Source organism: Hyperolius riggenbachi, chromosome 1 (genome assembly GCF_040937935.1).
Source record: "Hyperolius riggenbachi isolate aHypRig1 chromosome 1, aHypRig1.pri, whole genome shotgun sequence".
Taxonomy (NCBI): Eukaryota; Metazoa; Chordata; class Amphibia; order Anura; family Hyperoliidae; genus Hyperolius; species Hyperolius riggenbachi.
This window is the reverse complement of record NC_090646.1, coordinates 558,015,838-558,042,585: the sequence shown is the minus strand read 5'-3', so window position 1 is coordinate 558,042,585 and position 26,748 is coordinate 558,015,838. Positions and strand designations below refer to the sequence as shown.

Genomic DNA, 26,748 nt, shown 5'->3' with positions numbered 1-26,748 from the left:
CTCTTCCCACTGTCAGTGCCGCCTGGGATCAGGACTGTCCGTGCTGCTGCCCGCTCGCCTGATCGCCTGGCTGTGGTCTCCCCCCGCGCCGGAGGAAGTGCATGTGCCGAGCCGGCTGGTCAGGTAATGCAGCAGAGCGGACGGATGGGGATGCGGGGATTCCGGATGACAGGGGGGGGGGGGGGAGAGGCTGCAGGGTGTGCGGGAGGAATTCTGCACTGATCCCATTGTGTGATGGATGGAGCTGTGCATATAGCTGGCTCTATACCTCTCTGCATGCATCACTAATGAGGCTGCAGCTACATTGTTGCATGATGCACGTGTCCTATAGTCCAGTTTGCAGTGATGTCATATTTCCTTACATATGTGTGTAAAATGTTCTAGATCATTCAGCTGCTAGGCTGGAGTTTGCCCTTGGGATGTTGTGGGCGTTGGGGAGATGGAGGAGGATTAGGGCGACCCTGTCATTATCTATACTCCCTGGCATTGTGCACTGCCTGCATGAGACTGACTCTGCCAGTACTACATAGTATTATTATTATACCACTGAGACCTGAAGGGCAGGAACATTTCAGCTTTTTACCTGCCTATTTTGAGCTATATATGAATGACTGCAATATACAGGCTAAAAAAAGAAGAGAAAGATGAACTACCTGTATAGGGTGGGGTTCTGCAACTGCATGTGTATTTATTTGTATTTGTTTTATTGAATAACATTTAGGTATGCTTGTTTTTGGTGCCCATGTGATAATGTGTGATCAGTTTATTGTCCAGTGATCAGATGTCAGATCTGCAAGTGTTACATCAGATTATCACACATCACTTCCTGATTTTCAAGGTTTATTTTGCTTTGTGGGTGATCTGAACTTGAGTGGGTGAGATTTTAGTCCATGCTGGCCATATGTTGTGTTCTCAAAGCATAATTACCTTTCAGTAGTTTTTGTATAGAGTGAAAGAATGTTACGGCTAAAATATAAGAAAAGTTGGTGCTGAATCGCAAAACTGATCTCATGAATTATCTCACCTTACAGCAAACGTGAAGCAGAAAAAACCTTATGATATAATGAATTGTATGTGTTGTACGAATAATGAATAGAACATTAGCAACAAAGAAATTAGTCTCCTATTCTATTTCCCGTTGTTTTTTTTTTAATAATATTGCATCATTCTGTCACAGTTGCATACCCTTTTTAAAGAGAGTCTGAAGCGAGAATAAATCTCGCTTCAGACCTCATAGTTAGCAGGGGCATGTGTGCCCCTGCTAAAACGCCGCTATCCCGCGGCTTAACGGGGGTCCCTTCACCCCCAAATCCCCTTGGGGGAGCACTTCCTGGTTGGGGCAGGGCTAACTGCCGCAGCCCTGCCCCACGTGCGTCTGTCAGCGCGTATCTCCGCCTCTCCCCCGCCCCTCTGTCTTCCTTCACTGAGGGGCGGGGGAGAGGCGGCGATGCGCATCTGATAGACGCGGCTGGAGGCAGGGCTGCAGCCGTTAGCCCTGCCTCCAGGAAGAAGAAGATTTACGACCAACTTGCGACCAAGTCGTGCGGGGGTGGGTTTGGGGGTGAAGGGACCCCCGTTTAGCCGCAGGATAGCGGCGTTTTAGCAGGGGCACACATGCCCCTGCTTACTATGAGCTCTGAAACGAGATTTATTCTCGCTTCAGAGTCTCTTTAAGGGGTTCTGTTTGGGGTTTTGAAAAGAAAAATGGACACTTACCTGGGACTTCTACCGACCCCCTGCAGCTGTTATGTGCTCACTTTGTCCTCTACGATCCGCCGTTCCCCGCCGCCGGCGTCAGTCAATTATTCGTCTAACTAAACGAATACAACTGCGACTGCACGGCTGAGGCCGTGCGCGTCCTCTCTCCCGCTCGCGTCTCAGGGAGCTTACTGCACAGGCGCAGTACGATACTCCCTGAGACGGGAGCGAGGACGCACGATAAGCTCCCAGAGACGGGAGCGAGGACGCACGCATCCACAGTTGGATTCGTCTAGCTAGACGAATAATTGACTTGTGACGGCAGCGGGGAACGGCGGAACAGATACTCGCCTAAGGAGAGGGAAGGCTCTTGGTCCTACAGAGCCTTCCTGTTCCTCTCCTCATCCCCTCCTTCCCGCACAGGCTCCTCCATTTAAATCTCCTGCCGCGGGAGGTTTCGGCAGACTTCAGAAGCCCGAGTGCTCCCGAATATGGGCAGCTCTTTACTGCGCACGTGCGAGAGAGTGCTCACGCGTGCCCAGTATTGAGCAGCTCGTCTTTGGGAGCCTGAGTGCTTCCGAAGACCACCTGGAGCGAAAGAGCGCAGTCTCCAACCGATGGGTTGGAGACTGCAAACAGGGGAGCCATCACAGGAACTATGGAATGAGGAGAGGAGAGAAAAGGCTCTTTAGGACCAGAGCCTCCCCTCCCCTTAGGTGAGTATCTGTGTTGTTTTTCTTTTTTTTTTCAGACTTACTTTAAGCTATAAAACAAAGCAGAAATAATGACCCTTTAACCGTGTCCTGCAGTAAAACCTTACCTCAAGCTGTCTCACTATTTCTTGGTTGTTTACGTGTTTCAGAAAATAGCAGGGCTGAGGAGTCGGAGCAATTTTGGGTACCTGGAGTCGGAGTCCGTGATTTCAATAAAGTGAGGAGTCGGATGATTTTTGAACCAAATCCATAGCTTTTGTAAGAATTAGACTAAGGAGTCGGAGCAATTTTGGGTACCTGGAGTCGGTGGTTTCATAAACTGAGGAGTCGGAAGATTCTTGTACCCACTCCACAGTCCTGGAAAATAGGACTGTATTGTACCCAGTAGGTCGGATAGCTCAGAGAAGATCTTTTGCATAGATAACTCAAGTTGTTTTTTTGTTTTTTTTTGTTAAAGGGAACCTGAGATCACAACTGCAGGTGTATTTATACTTACCTTCTCCATGAGGTGCATAGGCTGCCTCGCCATCCTCTCTGGCCGCTCAATTATCTTCTTATCGCTGCCGGTAATCTGGCCGTATGCGCAGAAACGCTTGACTGGCCAGATTACCGGTGGTGATGAGAAGATAACAGAGGATGGCAAGGGAGCCTACGCACCTCATGGAGCTGGGGGAGGCCCCAGTTAAGTATAAATACATCTATAGATGTGGTCTCAGATACACTTTAACTCTTCCTGTACTGGAAAACAATATGAGACTCTTTTCTTTGCTACTAACATTCTATTTCTTAGCTGTACTACATATACAATTCATTATCGCATACGTTTATTTTCTCTTCAGGTTTGCTTGAGCTTCAGACACACTACATGTTACGAGTCAGATTACCCTTCCTCAGGTGTTAGAGGGTCGGCTGACCAGTAACATGTAGTGTGTTTGAAGCTCAATAAACCACAGACACAAGTTTGAGCCTGTGGCGTGCCTTTTTCTATCTACTTGGAGATGTCTGGTTTGCAGGAGTGGTGTACCTGCAGGAAAAGTGCACAGGCCATAATGTTCAGGTTCACATTCAGCTGAGGTCCAAGGAGGCTTTTGGGATGGGTTTAAAGGAGAACTGTAGTGAGAGGGATATGGAGGCTGCCATATTTATTTCCTTTTAAGCAATACCAGTTGCCTGGCAGCCCTGATGGTCTATTTGCCTAAAGAAGTGTCTGAATCACACCAGAAACCAGCATGCAGCTAATCTTGTCATATCTGTCTAAATTTGTCAGAAACACCTGATCTGCTGCATGCTTGTTCAGGGCCTATGGCTGAAAGTATTAGAGGCAGAGGATTAGCTGAATAGCCAGGCAACTGGTATTGCTTAAAAGGAAATAAATATGGCAGCCTCCATATACCTCTCACTACAGTTCTCCTTTAACTCTTTTTCTCTCCTGGTTGATGCACTAACTGCCTGTAATATTGCCTTGTACAGATAGCGCACGGTAATATTACCGTTACTACTGTTAGCAGCGTACCGCGCATTACGTAAATAGTGCGACCTGCAGTACATGATTAATGCGTGTGTTACTACAGGAAAGCTCATTATGCAAGTGGCGCAACTCGTGCTACCGTAACAATGCTCACATTAATCATGAGCTACCCCCCAACATTATGTTTATTTCTTTATATTGTTAGCTTGAATAGACAGGGTCCCCTTCCCCTCCTGTCTCATAGTATGTGCTTGTCAGCTATACAGGAATTGATTGCTGAACTGTAGTGCTGCAAGGTGAGAATGCTAACCACAGTGCCTCCATGCAGTATTTTTGTAATGCCAGCATACTGCACAACAGATTAATACATTGAACAATTCACCTCACCAACTATTCCTCAGAGAGGTTCACAGTTTGATGCCCCATACCCTATTCTAGAGGCAGTTATTGGGGGTGGCAATGACCGTGAACCCAGGCATTTGAAAATTTAAAAAAAAATAACTGCTAACCTGTGGAAAGGGAATCATCTTGATCCTTTAGAGTCTTTCCACGTCCTCCTCGAGACCACCCTCGCTGCCCATGACACTCTTTTAGATTACAGCTGCGCAATATCACATTTTTACTACAGCGCATGCACAGAACGCTACCAGCAGGCAGCATGAGCTCGACTGGCAAAATTACTCGAGGGGACAATGGAGTGGCCCTGGAGGACAGCAAGGGAGCCCATGGGCCATGTAGGGCTGGAGGAAGCCCCAGGTAAGTATAAATACTGCAGTATTGTCTATCTTAGGTGCATTTTGAAGGCACTATTACCGGTATAGTGGCGTCACACTTAATCACATAAGGGGCCACATTTTAAAATGCAGTCAAAGTTGTGGGCCAAATTGCTTTTAAGATATAACAGGGAGAGTCTCTGGTAGACACCCTACAATGTCTGGGGCAATACCTGAATGTGGCAGCTGGTGTGCTCCTCTGGACGGGAAGGCACCATGCTGTCATCTGCAGTAAATTAAACGAGGAAAAGAAGGCAGCAAACCTGTACTGGACATGTTATTCCATGAATGTGTTGACAGCAAATGTATACACTATTTGTATTGTTGGGTGCCCAGGTAGGTGGGTGGCAGCTCCAAACAACTAACAGCTGCTTGGCATAAAAAGAACACTTACGGTATTCGCAGCATTTGGAGGTATGGATAGGAGGATCAAAGGCAACGTGCTTTTGCATGCATGCCAACTGTAGACCTGTCCCCATTTGTATACAACCAATCACAAGGTGAGATGTGGAGGGTACTTGTGCACTTAGTTCACCATCTCCATGGAAACACCAGGCGTCGCCAGTAAATGCGCAGGCCGTCCTACTATGTTGTAACTTCCAGTCTGTTGTATGTATACAGCACAGGTTGGTGCTCTCCATTTTCTCATTCCTTTTACTGCTTACAATCCTGCATCTTGGAAGCTCTCATGGGCCACATACAATGGTGAGGTGGGCCGGATTCAGCCTGTGAGCCTTGAGTTTGACACCTATGCGTTGGAACAGAGCTCTCCAACCTTGTCCTCAAAGACCACCAATAGTACAGGTTTTGCAGGAAACCACAAACATACACAGGTTTGAGGTGAGGTAATTGTCTCAGTAGAGCTGATTAACTACCTCTGTGGATTTCCACAAAACATGCACTTTTGGTGGGCCCTGAGGACAGGGCTGGGGAACATCTGATCTGCATGATTGTGTGGTGTCTATGGCTAAAGGCCCATACACACGTCGGATTTGCGCGAACGACGGGTCGTTTGAACGTTCCGTCCGCACGTTTCCGCATGAAATCCGGCGTGTGTACAGACTATCGTTCGGGAGATAAGACTGGTTACCAACGATCCGCCGGGCGGATCGCTGGTAACCAGTCTTATCTCCCGAACGATAGTCTGTACACACGCCGGATTTCATGCGGAAACGTGCGAACGACGGAACGTTCAAACGACCCGTCGTTCGCGCAAATCCGACGTGTGTATGGGCCTTAAAAGTATTTGAGGCTGAGGATCAGTATGACAGCCAGGCTATTTGTATTTTTTTAAAAGGAAATAAATATGTCCACCTCCACTTCAGGTGTGCTTTAAGGCTACAATCACTGTGGGCATTGCTTTACCTGTAACAGCAGGAAAGCAACGTAATGGAATGAAGAAAGTCACTACCACACATTAGCCACACATTGCATCGCATACAGTGAAGCATACAGTCATTGAAAAGTGTGCATCACTGTTAACGCACATGTTTTGCACTACATGCAGTGCATTAAAATGCCGCACACTGTTAAACCGCACCTGCCGCACTGTGAATGTTGCATAGGTGGTACATTCCATTGCAATGTGTCTGTTATGCCGCCCTGGAACCTACCACTGTGTGCATAGCCTAACAGTTAGGAATAGGAAGTTATGGAGTGAAGGGAGTTACATAGGAAGGACTAGTGCATTATTTAACCTTTTGAGGACCACAGGCTTAAACCCCCCTAAAGACCAGGCCATTTTTCACAAATTGGGCCACTGCAGCGTTAAGGCCTCGCTGCAGGGCCGCACAACTCAGCACACAAGTGATTCCCATCCCCTTTTCTCCCCACCAACAGAGCTTTCTGTTGGTGGGGTCTGATCGCTCCCCCAATGTATGTTTATTTTTTTGCAGATACTTTTCTCTTTTATTTTTAAATACAAATGGTTTTTTTTAAAGTATTTTTACCTCCCTCCCTCCCCCCATCAGCCAATTACAGCGATTGGCTGTGATAGGCTTAAGCCTATCACAGCGGATCGCTTCTGTGTCCCCCAGGGGGACAGCCGTGTCACACGGCTGTCCCCAATACAGTGCTGCCTTAGATCGCAGCGCTGTACTGTGTTAATAGACAGCGGTTTCGCCGTGTAACAGTATCCGAGCGGCAATCGCCGCTGAGAGACTGAAGGCGGAGCGGAGCTCCGTCATCCAAGCGGAGATCCACGCCCGATCTCCTGCGAACCACGCCCCAAGGATCCCAAGGATGAGCATTAGGCGGTCCTTGGGCTGTCGCCTAGTGGTTAACTCATTTTGGACCGACAGGCTCTGGCCCCTTAAGGAGAACTCGAGGTGAGAAGGATATGAACGCTTTACATTTATTTTTACTTTTTAATTATTTTTTTACAGTTTATTTGCTTTTAAATAATGCACATTGCCTGGCTGTCCTGCTGAAAAGATGAAATTGGCTCCTCGCCGAGGTAAGGAAGAGTGCTGAGCATTGTGCCAGCAGGGATGCGCTATCGTGACTTTTAAACAGGAGTCCTCAGGCATTTAAAAAAAAAAAAAAAAAACTTTACTCACCTGGGGCTTTCTTCAGCCCCTTGCAGCTGACTTTCCCACACCGACTGCTCTGCTCTTCGGGGTCGGCCTTTGCACCATGCGCGTAGACCGGGATGGCAGCGGAGAGCAAAGCGGTCGGTGTGAGACAGTCTGCTGCAAGGGGCTGGAGAAAGCCCCAGGTGAGTAAAGCTTTTTTTTTTTTTTTTATTTGCCTGATAACTCCTTTAAGCAGCAACAAGTGTGGCGTAGCTTTAACTGCACGCTGTCCGATCAATGGGTAACAGTGCAGAAAACCTAAACAAAAATACAGTCACAAATGTTATAGTAGAATACTGGCAACCGTACATTATGTAATATTATAATCAGCATTACACAGCCCCCAAATTAAAATTCCACTGTTATAAACATCCCCAAAAAGATATTTTGAATAAATGGTACAGTTGCACAGACTGTTCTCTGCCTGATTCCACATTCTGAACAGTTGCAGAGCCCACACTAGAGGCTACATTGTCTGATTTATCTCCTGCTGTTATTGCTGCGAACTGATGTGAATGCAATATGAAATATGGCAGTTAAAAAGAATCCTTTGATATAATGAAATTGATTTCTGCTTCACAAGAATGTGACCTTCACAGTATATTGTTCATTGCTGCATGAACTGCCAATCAGCCATGTAATGATAGCAAACTACTTCCTCTATTGCAGAATGTTGATAATGCTGACTGTTTGAGGCGTGTCCATGTGCAGTGACAGCATATCCAGAACTTTCTACATAACCAAGTTTATGTGAGGACCTGTATACTTAAGGTGAGTCTGAAGTGGAAAATAAACCTATGAGATAATTAATTGTATGTGTAGTATGGATGATAATCAGAATCCTTTATTTCACCATGTACAACGGGAGTTGTACCTGGAATTATATTTGGCACATACAGGGTTGGTGGTGGTACAGTATAGTGGACACATAGTAATATACATAGAGTAGCATGCAGTATAGAGTAGGCAAAACATACAGTTAAGCTGCATAGAGCAGATATGGAGCATAATAGAGATGGACTATCGTGGTCGTCCGAGTGCTATGTGAGTGGAGCTGCCACACTTATTTGCGGCTCTCACTTCTCTGCAACGTTTTGGATGCCCGTGTTATGTCCAAGGAAGAAATGGTGCAGAGATAGAAAGTGAGACCTAGCGCTGCAGAAGTGACCTGCTGGCTGGTGGCATGGCTAAAGGGATCTCTGGGGCTGAGTATGGAAATCCATCCCCCGGCTTGCGGCCTAGTCCGGCGAGGTGGGTTGGAGGGCAGGGTACGGCAGATATACTTGATGGCGGACTGACACTGCAGTCTCCTGACAGCCTCCTGTACTCCTGTCTCCTGACAGCCAACTGTAATCCAGTGATGCAAGGCAATTTGGTGTCACGTTGCGTCGGAACTGCCCGATCTCCTGCCGAGCCGCCACAAAGTCAACAGCGTGTTGCCGACAGACTTCCAGGGCAACGCTGCAGTGGCGGAAGTAATGTAAGTCAATGGGTGACGCTGGAAATCGAACCATGGCGGAGCGCATGCGTGGAACGACGTGAATGCGATAGGGAAACCCAGTGAAGTACTTCTAGTCCAGCAGGGAGTACGTCACTGTGTGTGTGTGTGTGTGTGTGTGTGTGTGTGTGTGTGTGTGTGTGTGTGTGTGTGTGTGTGTGTGTGTGTGTGTGTGTGTGTAGGGGGGGGGGGGGGGCAGCGATATGTACATGACTATTGAAGTTTTATGTGTTGCTATGCAATGAGGTAGGGCATTGCACCACAAACACCTAGGCCAGGTATAAGACCGGCCTAGTAGTATGCGCTAGTAAAGAGTCTTCTATTTTTATTTTCAGTTTTATAAATTGATTTTTTTAGATTGGATCAGACTGTCTCTGCTGCTATTTAAAACTAATACTGGTTTGTTTAGCTGAAAAGTATATAGAACTAATGACCCTTTGAACTTTCCTGCAGTTAACCCGTATTAGAATCCTTATCTCACTGTTTCACAGCTGTTTTGGTTCAGGAAACTGGAGTGAATTTACTTTTCTTTTTTGCATAGATAACTCAGGTTTTTAATCTCTTGCTTTACTGGAAATCTGAAGGTGACTTCAGATAGTTTCTTACTAGGGATAGTACTATGTGTGTACATGTTTATCTCATCATGTCACATGTCCCTTCAAAATAGAATAGAAATTAACTATTATCCTGTGTGTGTACCTAGGTTGTCCTGCTTTTGAGGTTTTCTGAAAGCAGCTGAATGCAATATGCTGCCTTCAAAAATCCACTACCCAATCGGTGTTCTCCCCAGATATTTTTTCTTCCAGCTGGGTGGCATGAAAAAGTAGCCGGGTGGGGTGCAACCGGGGGAATGCAGGGCCGGCGCAACTCTGCTTAAAGCATAGGAGGAGGATGAGGAGGCAAGCCAATGACAGCCGGGTGCTCCCCAAAATTAGCCAGGTAGAGCACCTGGCTGAAAGAGCCTGGGGAGAACACTACCAATGCAGCCATAGTAAAGTAGCTCGTGTACCTAAATCCTTTATGCAACATTGCTTGTCAGTGAAAAGACTGGATAGGCCACTTATAGATTTATAACAAAGAAGTTGTTCAGCAGACCTGGAGGCCATGACATATGATAGCTGCACAGTATTATTCAGAACCAAGCATCAGTAAGGAGAGCATCATGTGATGTCTGCAGACCAGCTCTGCTTCTGCCCTAGCAACCAGAGAAGGCTGAGCCACTTACTATGCAAAACCTCTACAGTATAAATGAATAATGTAAAGTATAAACATAATAGGATTCACCAATGAACTCCCCTCTCAGACAAAGACACCCTGCTGGGTATATCTATGGAGGTCATCACTTTGGGGATAAATAAGAGATGATAAAAGATTATTAATAATGACTCCTTTATAATTTGTTGAATAATCTTCGACAATGTGATTTTAAATAGGGTTACCTTGAAAAGAAATGTAGGCCTGTACAATGTTATGTATGCCTTAATCAGAGGCTGCCTGTCCTTTATTAGTTATGGGCCCCATCTTCCTGCAGGGCGACACCATGAAAACATCCATGACATTCTATCTGTGCAGGTGTTATGGGCCATAGGATGTTGGCCTTTGATGATGTAACAACCTTAGTTTGCTTTGAGCTGGAGGACAGCCTGTTTTCTGTAGAGCCATAGTAAAGGAAGGCCAGGTACAGCATAAAACTGTTAAAGGTAAATTCTAGGGTATATAGTGTAGTGTTCTACCCGGACATTTTTCCATCTGGGTGGCATGAAAAACTAGGCGGGTGGGATGCGACGGGGGAATGCAGGGCTGGCACAACTCTACTTGCAGCATAGGAGGAGGGTGAGGAGGCAAGGCGATGACAGCCGGGTGTTCACCAAAATTAGCCAGGTGGAGCACCTGGCTAAAAGAGCCTGGGAAGATGGGAAGAACACTGGATTGCAGATGAGGAATGTATGGTTTAATTCGCCCTGGCATTAGGAAAAATGCCACGTTTTGCTCACCCCCAATTTTGATATCATCCGTTGGTAAAGCCTGATGGGGCCTGAAGAGATGGCCTCCCTAGAGAGTTGGATGACAGTGTGGGAGGATGAACAGAAGTGAGCATATCACAGTCATCAGTGCACATCAGGTTGTGATTACTATTCCCCAAATGTTCTTGAACCTGCAGGATTGTTACTTCTAGTTGGTTCAGAGGCGTAACTGCATGCTTGTCCCATAAGTGTGACTCTTATTTGGTCAAAGACCAATATAACAGCCGGGCCTTTTTTTTTTTTTTTTAGGGAAATAAATATGGCAGCACCCATATCGCTCTCACACTGGGTTTTGGATAATTGTTGATTGTAATTGAGGTGTAATAAAGCTGCCAGGGAATAAATGTGTGTTTAGTTCTTTAATGAACATAAAAATAACATCAGTACTATTAATTATAACAAGCTGTGTCAAAAAAAATGTATAAAAATAACTGTCCATTTTGAGAAGGGAAAATTGTGTCACAACATATTGGATTCTGTGTGCACTTTTGTAGCAGAATGAATGTGGAGGTGGGAGCCGTGGGTGCTGTTTCTATGGCTGCAACATGCAAAGTCTGTAAGACGACATAAGATGCTGAGAACATATAGACACACATGCTAGCAAATCCCACTCAGTGTTTTTCCAAACAAAAGAAAGAAGAATCCCCGTCTTTTGCTCACGTTCTCAGAAATAATAATGTACGTGAAATCCTTGCTTGGCTACTGTAATGGTTACTTTTACATCATCCATTTTGCAAGACCTATAAGTGTACGTGGAGAGCCTTATAATAGTGAGGATATACGAAGCTATTGAGTGGGCTCTGACTGACTGGAAAGGGAAGGAAGTGATCAGTGGCTTTTTTTTTTTTTTTTTTTTTTTGTAACAGCTAAGACTTGAAGGAAAATAAATAATTGTAATAAAAAACTAAATGACTATTCTAATAAATGCATAAAGAATACGACCTTGAACTGAGCAGTAAAGCTGAGAGCATATACCTTAGCAGAGGAAGAGTCTTATGGTCTGTAACACAATTAACCACTTTGCATCTAGACTGTTTTCCCCTTTTGGACCAGAGCATCTTTGATGTTTTAGCTAAGTCCCTATACAACCACTTGAGGACCGCAGTGTTAAACCCCCTTAAAGACCAGGCCTCTTTATTGTAAATTGGCCACTGCAGCTTTAAGGCCAAGCTGCAGGGCTGCACAGCACACAAGTGATTTCCCCCCCCCTCCCTTTTTTCTCCCCACCAACAGAGCTCTCTGTTGGTGGGGTCTGATCGACTCCCCCACCGTGTTTTTTTTATTTATTTATTTTTAATATTTATGTTGGTGTTTTTTACTATAGATCAGGGGTCTTAAACTCAATTTACCTGGGGGCCGCCAGGAGGCAAAGTCAGGATGAGGCTGGGCCGCATAAGGGTTTTCACAAAAAAAGTCAATCAGCAGCTCCCGGGAGCACTGAAGCGAACTATAAGGAAGCTTTTGCCGGCGCGGGCCACAAAATATTGTATCGAGGGCCGCAAATGGCTCGCGGGCCACGAATTTGAGACCCCTGCTATAGATCATTTTTTGTTTGTTTTCTAAACACCTCCCCAGCCAGCCAATCCTGCGATCGGCGGTCATAGGCTTCTGCCTATGAGAGCCGATCGCTCTCTTGTCTCCCAGGGGAGAGATATAGTTTTTAGTTTTGATTTTTTTTTTTTTTTACTAGACGTTTGTTGGGCCTTTTTTTTCCCAAAAACAATTTTGTTTTCTATGCAGTCTAATGGGGGAAAAAGAAACAAATAGACAAAATACATTATTTCTCAGGTTTTTTTTTTTTTTTTTTTTTTTACCAATTCTAGTTTAAGGCCTTTTTCGCACCAAGATGTTGCGTTTTAGGGGACGTTAAGGTCGCAAAACGTGCCCTTAACGCAACGCGTGGTATTGAAGTTGGACGTCAGATTGAGCCGCGTTATGAGGCTCTTGGTGCTATCCTGGGAAGTCCGGATCTTTTCAATGATTCGGATGATTCGAATCGGATCATTGAAAAGATCCGGATCTTTGAACTGAATCTTTGAATCATTTTACTAGGGAAGTAGGGGGCAGGGGTGCAGCAAAGTGAGAGGTGCAGGAGAATGAGGGCACATTGAGGGTGCTAATGGGGAAGGGAGAGATGCAGCAGGAAGATTGTGCTTGTGCACAGAAGCTGCAGTTCCTGTTTCTTCCAGACATCCACTGTGAACCGAATCCTTCATTGTGATCCGGATGATTCGACTCACAAAAAGATCCGGATAAAAGATCCGAATCGTTCATGATCTGGACAACACTACAGTGCAGTGAATATTAATTAGCCATGTGGCTAGGAACAATAGCGGACTCTCCCCTTACTGAGCATGTGCAAACAGTCTAACTCAGCTAAAACCACATATAATGCACAGCATGCTGCACTTCCTTTGAACGTCCAGCGTTACACTGTAACGCAACGTGGGCACTGTGAACAGCCCATTGATTTTTAATTGCAGCGAGTTGGGCTGCGTTACAGGCTGCTCTAACGTGCGCCTGTAACGTCCCACTGTGAAAGCAGCCTAAAAATAAAAAACACACATTTTATTTGGCTATTGTTTTTTCCAGTTTAGTGCAAAACTTAAATTATATTCCTATAACCATGTATGGTTATGATATTTGATTCTGAAATAAAGGTGGGTTTTTGCTACAGTGCTATTCACTTTGAACTAAGAAAATAAAAGTATTTTTAATGGTAAAAATTAGGGAAAAATTTAACGTAGGAACATTTGTTTCCTTTTACTAATTAGTGCTGCAGCAGATAAATCCAGAGGTGTGCAGGGGAGGGGGTGTTGCGTGCTTGATCGCGCACAGCTGTGCTTCAGCTACAAGATGTATATTTGACCCATGTTGTATAACCTTGTTACGTCTGTCATCCTTGTATCATTGTGTGTATTTATTATCCAGCGCTGCGAAATATGTTGGCACTTTATAAATCCAATAAATAATAATAATGTAATTTTGTTAATTACTGTAGATGTAATGACCGCTATGTCATTGCTATAACTCAACCTTGAAGTGAGCTTGGTACTGCAAAAAATATGGAGGTGGCAAGGGTGTTGCTGCAGCTGACCTCCCCCCCTCTTAGATCATAGGCTGGTGTGAGGGTGGGGCTTAGGAGTATAATGTGTGTGTGTGTGGGGGAGGCTCTCAGGAGACTTGTCTGTAAACAATGTATAAGAGCAGGGCTCATTTATGGCCCATACTCACGGGCAACTTTTTGGCCTGTCGCCAGCACACGTGAGTGTGTGCGCGACAGGCCGGCGACAGCTCGTCGCCAGGTCCCTCCGCATACACACGGCGGAGGGACCTGGCAACTGATGCGGCGGAAGCTGTCGCTGTTGGTCCTCCCCCCGCCGGAAGCCCAATGTGTTTCTTATCTTGTTGCTGTCGCTAGTCCGCGTACTTACGCGGACTAGCGTCAGTTGTGGCGTAGTTGCGGCGGCGACTGTCGCCAGGCGATTGAGCGGTTCAATCGCCCGGCGACATCAGCGACGAGCGACAGTTCGGGGTGCGTGCCCGTGCAACGCCGCATACTCACGGGCGACCTGTCGCTGCAACACGCTCGCGCCGCGTGTTGCGGCGACATTTGTAGCCCATGAGTATGTAGAGTGGGAGGGGTTATAGTTGTAACAGTGTAAGCCAAGCTAAAGCAGCTCTGAGGTCTATGACCTGGACAGTGGGTCATGACCCCAAGGTTGAGGACTCCATAGGTGAATATGGAGGAGTTTAGTGGCTGGGGTCATACATTGTTAGGAAAGTTGGGGGAGGGTTAGTTAGAAATCAATTCTTTCTGAACTTACACTTACACAGCAATAATGATTGAGAGTTCTTCCAAACCTGCATCCTCCAAAAGGTATCAACACAAAAATGCCACTCCTTAAACTAAAGAAAGGAGTCACACTTTCATATACGTTGGATCCTCTTATTCCACACGGTAGAAGCCACCTGTCTTGATTACTCCAGTTCCATAACTCAGCGTGGAGGTTGGCTTAATCAGCTAATTTCACATCACCTTGGAAATAAACTTTTCAGACTAAAAGTAGATGTATAGCTATCCCTAAAAGCTTATGTCCTATTTCCTTTTAGCATTGATTTCTTTTTGTGCACCGTGACCCTCCCTCTGCCCAGTGTCTCTGTCGTTCCATTGCATTGGACATGTCTTACATAGCATCGGTATTATGAAATATACATCTTTTGTCCTTTATGCAGATTGCATTCCTCCACTGCAATGGACTTCGGGCAGTATGGACATGTTGGCACGGGTCTAAATAGGTCATGTTTCTAACACAGGATTCATAGATGTGTCCGTTCAACCGTTGTGGTCCATTCCGTGAAATGGACCGTTTTAGGTGCAAGTGTGAACAAGACACATTGGGTATCATTCATAAACAGGCTGTCGGTAGTGCGGGAAAACACCGTTCTTCTCCGCAACCGGTAATTAAGACTTCTGGGTGGCCATTCATAAAGAAGTCTGCCTGTTGCGGAAGAAGTGCGGAGGTTTTCTGGAGGAAGCTGGCGGCAGCGTGGCGGAAGACATGCGGAAACTTAAAAGCTGCCCGATTCCCTCCCTGCGCTGCTCTGTCTGATGCTGCTTGGGAGGTCCCTCCCATTCATTTATATGTATTCCGCCCGCCTATCGCTACTGTCGAGCAAGCGGTATTTTCCTTCCGGATACCGCTTGCTCTAATCTTTATGAATGGATGTGTTTGTTACTTTTTCTAGATTAATCTAGAAAAACTCCGCACAAGGCGGAAATGTATCGCTCTGTCACCTTTTCATGCGGAAAGAGCCTTTATGAATGGGGCTTATGCTGAGTGGTCGGGAAAGTCACCGGTGTTAAGCATTTCCGCATGCGGAAATGCTTTATGAATGATACCCAATGTCTGTGAGTTATAAGGGCCACCTTGTAGGGAAGTGTAGTCTGACCTATGTTGTTCTTCCTACTGTGTGTATGTGTCACATGATCTGGAATGACTCAAGCACATATTCATAATGGTTCAAGCACATATTGCCTTGGAAATGTATTTATTGCATTTCACTTAACGACCAGCCAACGCCAATAGGCGGAGGCTGGTCGCAGTGGTATTTCCATGGAAACAACCGCTCCATGTCAGTTCACAGAGGGAGTCTCTGTGAACAGCCTGCGAGCCTCCGATCGCGGCTCGCAGGCTAAATGTAAACACCCGGGTAAGAAATCCCCGGTGTTTACAGCATACAGCGCTGCTGTCACAGCAGCGCCGTAAAGGAGCAGAGGCCGGGGATCGCCGCAGTCTGATAGGCTGAAGCCTATCAGAGGCGGTACAGGACGGATCGCCGTCCTGTGCCGCCCCTAGTAAGGAGGAGAGGGAGGGGGGACTAGCGCTGCGGAGAGGGGCTTTGAGGAGCTCCCTCCGCTAACCACAAACAGCCGGCGGTAATCAGACCCCCCCCCAGCAGGACATCCTCCTAGTGGGGAAAAAAGGGGGGGGGGAAGTCTGATCGCCCTGCCAGCCACACGATCTGTGCTGGGGGCTGAAGAGCCCGCCCAGGACAAATCATACAATATTCCTGTGTCCTTAAGTGGTTAAAGCGCCGACATATTACGCAGTGCTGGACATTAGTTTAGGTTACAGACAATATTTAGGGGTGACATACAGCAATACGACCATACATGAATACAAGTAATACCAGATCACACAGCACAGTATGAGTACAAGGTAATGCTTAGTCAGTCACTGGATGGGAGCATGGAGATTAGGCAAGCTGAGTTCACTCAGATCCATAGGATGGGTTCACAGTAATGGAGGTGGATGATCAGGTAGGACACATAAGGAGGAGGACCCTGCCCAAAGGCTTACAATCTAGAGGAATGGTCATTTTGTTCTCTACTTTGTTTCTATGCATTGTCATCATGATTGCTAATAGAATTTTATCTGGTTCAATTTTGAGCTTAGTTGGCCCTTTAATCTCTCAGTAGGCTGCTACAGTGGAATAAAACACTAAAATGACTGTTAAAACACCTTCAAAAAACAGAGATCAATAAGCATGCAGGGCAGCTTATGTTTTGTATACCAACTCATTTCCATTCAGAGGTTTTGCTTTTATTGACCTCACTCTGCTGCCTAATGCCAGCTTTCTAATTTTAGCACACTGTGTCCCAGTTCTTCCAGCTTCTAGTGTAAGTGATTAGTTTTACACACAGATTTCTGAGACAAGAGGCAGACTTAGCTTTGCTGCAACTGGTTATTTACCCTCTATTTCTACTGACTAGACCTTAAAGGACCACTACTGCACAAAACACAAATACTCTACTTCTATTTTAATATTTAGTGTTACTGCCATTACCACTAATTAAAATACATTTTGCTTTGTTGAATTTTTTTTTTCTAAAATCAATCTGTCACATGTCTGCTTTATTTGGTAGGGGAAAAGCAAGGGGGCTGGCTGTGTGATCTGTGTGGGGCACCCAGACATACAGAATATCTATATGTATGTATGGTGGGTGGCAGATTTGAAATATAACATGTGACAGATTACTATCTTTACTATGTGGCAGATTTGCAATACAACAGGAAGCAAAAAAAGGTATTACAGGAAGTGAGTGTATCAATATTCAGTATTAAAACTATGTTCAGTGTAAGTAACGCTTAGTAGCAATGCTACTTTTCCCCCTCCTCTCCTCTGCCCTCTAGCATCTCCTGAGCATCATTCTATAGCCGGCCGTACCAGATGCCTCCTGCAAAAAGGAGGGGCTAAGTAATAAGGTTAATGTTAGATATATTTTAGGCTATAGGTCCGTACACACGCCGGACTGGAGGCAACGACGGGTCTGTCGTCACCTCCCGCTGGGTGGGCGTTCCAACGACAGTCCGGCATGTGTACGCACTGTCGGCGGACTGATACGGCTGTTTCTGAGTGATCCGCCGTGCGGATCGCTCAGAAACAGCCGTATCAGTCCGCCGACAGTGCGTACACACGCCGGACTGTCGTTGGAACGCCCACCCAGCGGGAGGTGACGACCAACCCGTCGTTGCCTCCAGTCCGGCGTGTGTACGGACCTTATGGCTGGCTATGCATGCTGTGATTTTCCTGCCCTATCCAATTACTTTAATTGAATCTTCCAGGGATCTATTGCCCCCAACATTCCCAATCAGTCAACTTACGATTCGGGCTGTTTATCAATTGAAAGGATTATCAGGCATATTTGAAAGTCTCCACTGGGATGGCAGAGATGGGAGTGTGGGGGGATTTACAGCCAAACGGCTCTGTACTGTATTAGGGCCGGAACCCTCTAGGAGCACTTCAGCTGCTCTTGCCGACTCGCCGGCAATCCCTAGGGAGCTGGTCCCACTAAGAACGTTGTGATCACATCAGTGGCCTCAGTAGCCAAATCGTGATCACTCCAGGAGTCGCAATGAAATTGCCCGTAAGGCTTTCCAGTTCCCAGCCCTAAAAGGACAACCGAAGCAAGAGCGATATGGAGCTGCCATGTTTCTTTCCTTTTAAACAATAGCAGTTGCCTGGCCTCCTGCTGATCTTTCATGCATCAATATTGTCTGAATTACACACCTGAAACAAGCATGCGGCAAATACAGTCAAAACTCCAACAAAACATCCAATCTGCATGCTTGTTCAGAGTCTAAGACTAAAATTATTAGAGGCAGAGGCTCAGCAGGACAACCAGGAAATATGCATTGTTTAAATGGAAAAATATGGCTGCCTCCATATGCCTCTCACTTCAGTTGTCCTTTAAGCAGTGAAGTGCTACCTGGCAATTTAATTCGAATTCTACAGAAATCTAATTGAGATCAGATGGACAAGGTGCTAGGAATGAATCACTGATGCCCAATTGGATTTTGATCAGTGTGGGATTGATGCTTGCCTGTGTACCATATCCTTCAACTCCTATAATAAACATGCAATAAAGTGCCAGTGATAAATCCCTGCTGTAAATTACTTATGCCCAGCAAATTTCTGCTGCAGTGGTTTCTATTTCTATTACTAATGTAATTTGATGCTGCCTAATTTGGATGTTTGATGCTGCTCGTGTTTTTGCTGCTGTTTTCGCCACCATTCCTCTAATAAGGGTGTGAATTTCTACCACAAATCCATTGGATGGCTAGGTCACATGATGGATTGAGCCATATGACCCTGAACAGGCAATGAGGAGAGCCAAAAGCCCAAGGAAGATCTTGCTGCCCATAGCAGTGTTGTTTTTCAGTTCAGAAAGTCATCACCTGATTACAAATAGGAATTACTGTGTGCAGGAGCAGAGTGTGTGAGGTGTACAGCAGGGATCTATCACAACTTTATAAATAGAACTAAAAATGTAAATTTTTAAAAAATAATTTGTTTAAAGATTTTGTCCCTGGAAGTGATGAGGATTTTCAATTCTGAATCTCTTAAAGTGAACTCAAGGTGAGAGTGATTTGGAGGCTGCCATATTTGTTTCCTTTTAACCACTTAAGGACAAGGGGATTTTCCCCTTATCTGTGCTGCGTGGGCTCTTCAGCCCACAGCACAGATCGTGTTTCAGCCAGGGCGATCAGACTTCCCCCCCCCCCCCCCTTTTTTCCCCACTAGGGGGATGTCCTGCTGGGGGGGTCTGATCGCAGCGCCGTATTGATGTAAACACCAGGGATTTCTTCCCCGCGTGTTTACAATTAGCCTGCGAGCCGCGATCGGAGGCTCGCAGGCTGTTCACAAAGACACCCTCCGTGAACTGACATGGATGGCCGCTTCCATGGAAACACCACTTCGACCTGCCTGTCGGCGTTAGGCGGTCGTTAAGTGGTTAAACAATACCAGTTGCCTGGCAGCCCTGCTGATCTATGTGGCTGTGGTAGTGTCTGAATTACACCAGAAACAAGTATGCAGTTAATCTTGTCAGTTCTCACAATATTTTCAGAAACACCTGATCTGCTGCATGCTTGTTCAGGGTCTATGGCTAAAAGTATTAGAAGCAGGGGATCAGCAGGCCTGACAGGCAACTGGTATTGCTGAAAAGGAAATAAATATGGCAGCCTCCATATAACTCTCACCTTGGGTTCATGTTTATCAAAAAGCGCTAGGAATACTAGAGCAAATTATTGCAAAAGTGGGGCAGTTGCTCAGTGACCCATGAGAATCCACAATCTAGGCATCTGCACCAGTATTCCTTGCACTGGTTTTGATGAATCTGACCCTATGGCCCTGATTTACTGAGGCTTTTCAAGGATAAAAAAAATCTCAGTGACCCTACAAACTTGGAACTGAATTTTATCCCCAAAACAGGTCTATAATGTGGTGGAAAAAAAAACGTGCTTAGTTCAAAACTTTGGGTCCTTGTCAAGATAGCAGAAATGCATACACCAAAACCGCACAGGGCTAACACACCAGTGTATAGAAAGAAATAAGGTACCGGTAAATTGTTTTGAAGTCTGGCATTTTTGAGTGACAAATGACCCCTTTAACAAGGCAGTATATTAGGCAAGCACTAATGTCAAGTTGACGCAATGAAATCCAATGTATCAGAGGCAGGGAGGGTTTTTAAGTCATTATAACCTGCTTGGAGTAAATATCTTGAACACTGCACATAGCAGAAACTCGCGTTACCTAGGTAACCCACAAATATGCATGTTAACTGTGGGACATGAGGCACGCTATGTGCATAATAGGCGCTACGTCAGAGGCGTAAATACATGCTATATGCGGCCGTTAATTTTACCCGCATTTAATGAATATGACCTCTTGTCTCTCCCTATATACTGGAGTGCTAGTTCTCTGCTGGTTTGCTTATTTTTGAAAACTGTGCCCTTGTTTGGTCTGCAGTTTTTTTCACATTAAGATTATAACTTTGTAAATCTCATAGAGCAGATTATGCAAGCAGCTCGGGGTGGCCCCAAACCACCAGGGCATAAAGAGATAATTTGCATATTAATGCATTGTGGGTAACCACAGTTGCTCACTTAAAGAGAACCCGAGGTGGGCAGATGAGGCATGTTCTCTGCCTCATGACATGCCTCTGTGTCCCCCCACCGCCGTGCTATAGCCCCCCCGGAGATTAGCGACAATATTTGACGCCATCTCCGAGGTAAACACAGGGAGAGGCAGTGTTCTCCCGCAAAAAAAAACAAATTCCAGCCAGGTAGCATGAAGAAGTAGCTGAGTGGAGCATGACGGGAGAATGCAGGGGTGACTCAACTCTACTTACAGCATAGGAGGAGGATGAGGAGATGAGCCAATGACAGCTGGGTGCTCACCAAAATTAGGCGGGTGGAGCACCTGGCTAAAAGAGCCTGGGGAGAACACAGGAGAGGGATTCCCTGTTCAAAACCTTCAGGGTTTCCAGAGCTGCCATTGGGCAGCTCTCTCTCCCTGGCTGTGCCCCCTGCTGCTCCCCCACCTCCCTGCACGCTGCGAGAGACACAAAGTCTCTCCTTGCAGCGTTGTGACCTATAAGTCGTGAAAGTGGGCGTGGCAGTTTTTACAGCTACCTGATCTGCTCTGTGCCCAGATTAGGTAGCCTACTTTTTTTTTTTTTTTTTTTTGCCCACCTCGGCTCTCTTTAAAGATGAATTTTGGTAAATACCTTCTGTTTTAAGCAGGTCAGTGGAGTTGGTACAAAAATCATCACTTAGTTTATGAAACCTCCAACTCCAGGTACCCAAAATTGCTCCGACTCCTCGACTCTTGACTCCACAGCCCTGGTTTTAAGATGGTAAATGAGAAAAATGTCATCGAAAAAAGAGCAATCCAAGTTGAGGGAATTGTGACAGGCTTGAGATGTGGTTACTGTAAGTAGGCTTGTAATTATTCATAAAGATGGATCTAATGTTTGGAAGCTAAGCGAGGAGGCTCCGTTGCCCTTATCACACTAATAATATCTTAATGTTTTCTTTTCTTTAGTGGATTAGAAGTCAGTGGTAAAGGTTAGTTGCTACAGCAGCAGTGTTTTTCTTTTATTCGGTTTTTGTATAGCTGACACATGGGCGGATTTCGTTTCTTAAATACACATCATACTGTTCCTTTTCCTAACACAAATTAACTATGAGAGGGCCAAGCGCTAAGATATATTTTTCGCTTCTCATTTTCATTTTCTTTATTTTAGGAAACCAAGGATCCTCCACAATGGAAGTGGATATCAAAGGAGAGAACAGGACTAATATTTCTCCTATACCTCTTGCTAGCACATTAGAACGTACTTCTCCAATAAAAGTAGAATCTGAGAAACCTCGTTGTTCTAGCACACCTTGTTCCCCTATTCGTAGAACTGTATCAGGTTATCAGATACTTCACATGGATTCCAATTACTTAGTTGGGTTTACGACAGGCGAGGAGCTTCTGAAGCTAGCTCACAAATGTGCAACCACAGAAGAGAATACTGGGGAGTCCTTACCAACATTTCGTGCCAAGCAGCTTGATTCTGGACTCTCTCGCTCCTCTCGGATATACAAAGCTAAAGGTCGACACTATCAGCCATATGAAATTCCAGCCATCAATGGGAGAAGGCGACGACGAATGCCAAGTTCAGGGGATAAGTGCAATAAATTTATTCCATATGAGTCTTACAAGGCTGCCCACGGCCCTTTGCCACTTTGCCTTCTTAAGGGTAAGAGAGTACATTCAAAATCATTGGACTACCTCAACTTAGATAAGATGAACATCAAGGAATCTGCAGATACGGAAGTGTTGCAGTACCAGCTTCAGCATCTCACACTTAGAGGCGACCGTGTCTTTGCTAGAAATAATACTTGAAGCGGAAGAGGTCCAGATCGTTTAGCATTTGTCTTGTTGCACATAGGAAAACCACTTTAAGAAGCAACATATGTTGTACACACGTAAGGTTTGATTGGCATTAGTAGGGCCTTGGAACGATCTGTTAAGAACTCTCGAGACCAAGCAGGTTGCTGAAGCTATGGCACTTGGTTTGAAAAGCTGGGTCCTGTGCATCCGCCTCCTAGCCATTTCTACCTTGGAGGAACAAGACTTTAATCTTGGGATTATACTGGAAAGAATGAATTCTTTAGTTTGTGAATGACTGACATTTTAAGGACTTTCTATGAGATATAGTTGAAACAGACTAGTCTTGATTTTAGACTAAATATGTTGTGTTTGAGGAATTTTAGGCTAATCAAAGGCTGATGCCAGTTTGTAAATAAGTCAATATTTAGATACTGGACACATTGATGAGTATTTGTTTTGTTGTCCACTTGCAGAATGTCTTAACCTTTACATATTAGTTTTCTTATCTAGCTGGTTCAATACATAGATAATACTTTGCCATCAAATCTGTCCATATCTGATGGATATCCATTATTACATGTTCTTCAAAGGCCAGTGGCAAATCCCATGTTTACCATAGTTTTTCATTCTGTTTAATTTGATTTCCTTTTGATAAACTAGAGATTGGAGCAATATATTTATGTTGTATAATTAGCTTACCCGTTCTCGGGTACACTAGCCAAGGCTAGTGCAGTGTGTGCTTTAATAGTGCGTATGTAAGGTGTTCCAGTACAGTGTAACTTTATTTAAGAGGTTTATTTAAGATAAATTGTACAACCAAATATAAACTGATGGGGAGACAATGATCTGTGTTGTTTACAGTTGACTCCTTTCGCTATTCCTGTCCTTCATTTAAAGGCGAACCACAGACACTGATTTTAATAAGCTTTGAGAAGAAGGCGAAATAGCCCTTCATAAGCAATGCCTAATTTTTGAAGGACAGTCAGCCTTTCTATCAATGAAGTGAGAAAGTACCTGGTCATGTGGTGCTTGTTCCTCTACTTCCTGTGTGAAACCCATGTTTAAGCTCAGCAGATTCTCCCGAAATCAGTTTTGTTTCTGCTCCACTTTGCCTGCCTCTAAAACTGAGGAAACGGCTACAAAGGGTCACATGTCCCAAATTTAAAATGTGTTTTCTCCATTCATTGTGCAAACAGTTTATTAGGGGTATTTAACTCTCCGTGTATATGTTCAAACTGCTGCCGAAAGGCAAATAAGAGCTAGCAATGTAGAATAACCCAGAGCTTGCTAGTACATGTGAAAGCTTTTCACACGGAATTCATATTTTGTTTGGAAAGCTTCACACCATTGTTCTTTTTACACTTTAGTTTAGGGATGAACAGATTTTCCACACTTTGAGCCTTCCACCACCCACCTCACATATAGTACACTGCAAATACTGTAATGATAAAGAGTTTCCTAGTCTTCTCCATACCTGGTCCAGGATTGTATTCCTTTAGACCTACCATAAATGGTGGTGTGGCTACAAGGTATGCAGCATTATGTACAGCACCACTGGCTGTGATCACTAACAGAGCAGGCCTGCACATTTGTCTAGTCTTCCTGTACATGAAGCTTCAGACACATGCTAGAAGACTAGTGGGACTGCGGCTTCCCATAATCTACTGTTTGTACAGTGGTTTTGATGTGTTGGTGAGAGATCTGGACTCCCAGATCATTTCAACCGAATGCAAGTGGAGACCATTGTTTTCCTCCTTACCCGCCCACTCAGACACTTGGCCACACCTCCTTCAACTTCATGCCACACTTCCACCAAACTCTGCCACTCCTTTCTGATATCACCTGGCCTTAACAGTGAGGACAGGCTGATGTCAGGTTGGGAGGGGTAAGTAAGTTAAAGGGGCACTATGGCAAAAAAAAAAATATGTGCAAACATATAAAAATAAGTACTTTTTTTTTTATTCCAGAGTAAAATGTGCCATAAATTGCTTTTTTCCGATGTTGCTGTCACTTACAGTAGGTAGTAGAAATCTGACAGAAGCGACAGGTTTTGGACTAGTCCATCTCTTCATGGGGATACTCAGGGATTTATTTATTTTCAAAAGCACTTAGTGAATGGCAGTTGCTCTGTCCAACTGCCAAAAAAACTATGTAGCGAGCAGGGAAGCTGGCCAGCATAATTGTTTAAATCAGGGCTGTGGAGTCGGGACAAAAAATTTCCAACGCCGACTCCTCAGTTTATGAAACCATGACTCCAATTCCGACTCCGGGTACCCAAAATGGCTCAGACTCCTTAGCCTAATACTTAACAGGGCTGTGGATTTTGTACAAAAATCATCAGACTCCGACTCCTCAGTTTATCAAATCAACGACTCCGACTCCGGGTGCCCAAAATTGCCCCGACTCTGACTCCTCGACTCCAACTCCGACTCCACAGACCTGGTTGAAATCCTTTTTAGGGAATATCTTTATAAAGAATAAGAGCTTTTCTGAGAATCCCCTATGAAGAGATGGACTAGTCCAAAACCTGTTGCTTCTTTCAGATTTTTATTACCTACTGTGACAGTGAGTTAACACTAACACCTCCATGATGGCGACTATTTTATTCACTACAGAGTATCGTGGTGAATAAAATAGCCGCTATTATGCTTGGCGTGTCTATACAAAATTTGCTATAGTGTAGCAGAACTTCCCCACCGGTATCTTCTTGAGCACTCAGATTACCTTCTGTGGACGGTAATTCTGAATTTTAAAGTATACCTGAGATAATCTCAGGGGGATCGTTCTGTGTCTGCGCAGTAGTACTACTCAATCGCAAAACACTCTCAGCCTCAGGAGCGAGACGGGGAGCACCCCTGGCCAGGTCACGCATGCATGACAAAGCGGGACTCTGCCAGGCTTTCAGGCTTAATTGCTGGGAGACAGGAGCCACCTAGGGAGACGGTGTGGGACAAGCAGCCTTAAGGGGGCTTAAGGAATCTCCAGGTAAGTATGGAACCTGAGACGCTTCTTGACTTAGGTTCCCTCTAACATGGGCGCCTATGATGGAGACCATTTCTCTGGACCGCGATCACGCCCAGATTACCTGCTTTGCTGTACACAGGATGACAACAGAAGTAAACAGTAACAATTCGCAGTAGTGACTTTTGTGTTTACAGTGTTTGCAGAATACACTGAGGAGGATGTGGAATGCTGCATATGAATTATCATAAAGGGAATTTCATTTTTGTTGGAAAAGAGGATTTCTTCCATGTGAGCACTATACATTGCAAAGATAATTAGCAAATTGTATTTGGTTACTTACCTTATTTTTATGAGTACATAAAATACACAGTGGTTGAAGGTGAAACTGATAGATGGGTTGGTCACAGCCTGCTGCTAGTATCACTCAGTCCAGGGATACATTACTTCTTTAGCATGGGATTGTTTGGGCAGTCTGTACTTTAGAAGTGGAAAATTACTGACCGTTTTGTCAACTAAAAGCTGTTTGTAAATTGAAATGAAGTTATGTTTTTTTGTTTTTTCAACACAAAGACTTTTTTCACATGGGAGGTTGATTGCGGTGAATTCACTGTCTATCAGCTTCACTTTTGCACCAGCTGGTCACTTGCTACCGTCTTTCCCCTAAAGTAGGACATCCTCCTAAAGTAAGGCCTAGTACATATTTCGAGCTTGCTCAAAATATAAGACCTACTCTTAAAATAAGCCCTAGTGGCTGAGGACGTCCCGTCCGTCTGAGAGTCCCCCCACCAGTTTGGCCCGCTTCCACTGTACCTCCTGCCGACCCCTCCAGAAAGCCGCACTGCCCGCCGACGTACGGGTACCTCTACTGCAGGTCAGCGATGTAAACTGCTGATTCCCCCGCCGCCGCTTCTGGCCCCGTTCTGCCCTGCCTGCTGGCATTATTTTTAAACCGCAGATCAGCGGTAAAGTGTGGTTACGAAAGCTAGTTACACTGTAACAGCGCTTCCGCGTACAGGAAGTGACATCTCTGTTTACTTCCTGTACACGGAAACGCTGGTACAGTGTAACAAGCTCTTTTCCCCACACTTTACCGATGATCTGCGGTTTGAAAGTTATGCCGGCAGGCAGGGCAGAACGGGGCCAGAAGCGGCGGCGGGGGAATCAGCAGTTTACATCGCTGATCTGTAGTAGAGGTATGTTGGTGGGCAGTGTGACTTTCTGGAGGAAGGGTCGGCAGAAGGTAAAGTGAACGTGGGGGTATTGGGGAGCACAAGAGGCAAATATATTTAAGACCTCCCCGAAAATAA

At 45.2% G+C, this 26,748-nt stretch overlaps 1 protein-coding gene across 2 annotated transcripts; it reads left to right on the top strand.

The window, feature by feature from the left end:
* On the top strand, positions 1–25,977 carry MACIR (macrophage immunometabolism regulator). Of its 2 annotated transcripts, none has more exons than XM_068247455.1 (3): positions 1–123; positions 7,895–7,996; positions 21,843–25,977. In XM_068247455.1, exon 3 carries the CDS (start codon positions 21,863–21,865, stop codon positions 22,487–22,489), a length of 627 nt encoding a protein of 208 aa, XP_068103556.1. In that variant the 5' UTR covers positions 1–123; positions 7,895–7,996; positions 21,843–21,862; the 3' UTR covers positions 22,490–25,977. The 2 variants fall into 2 exon arrangements, with proteins under 2 accessions (XP_068103556.1, XP_068103557.1); XM_068247456.1 differs by lacking the exon at positions 1–123 and adding an exon at positions 641–662.
* The last annotated feature ends 771 nt before the right edge of the window (positions 25,978–26,748 follow it).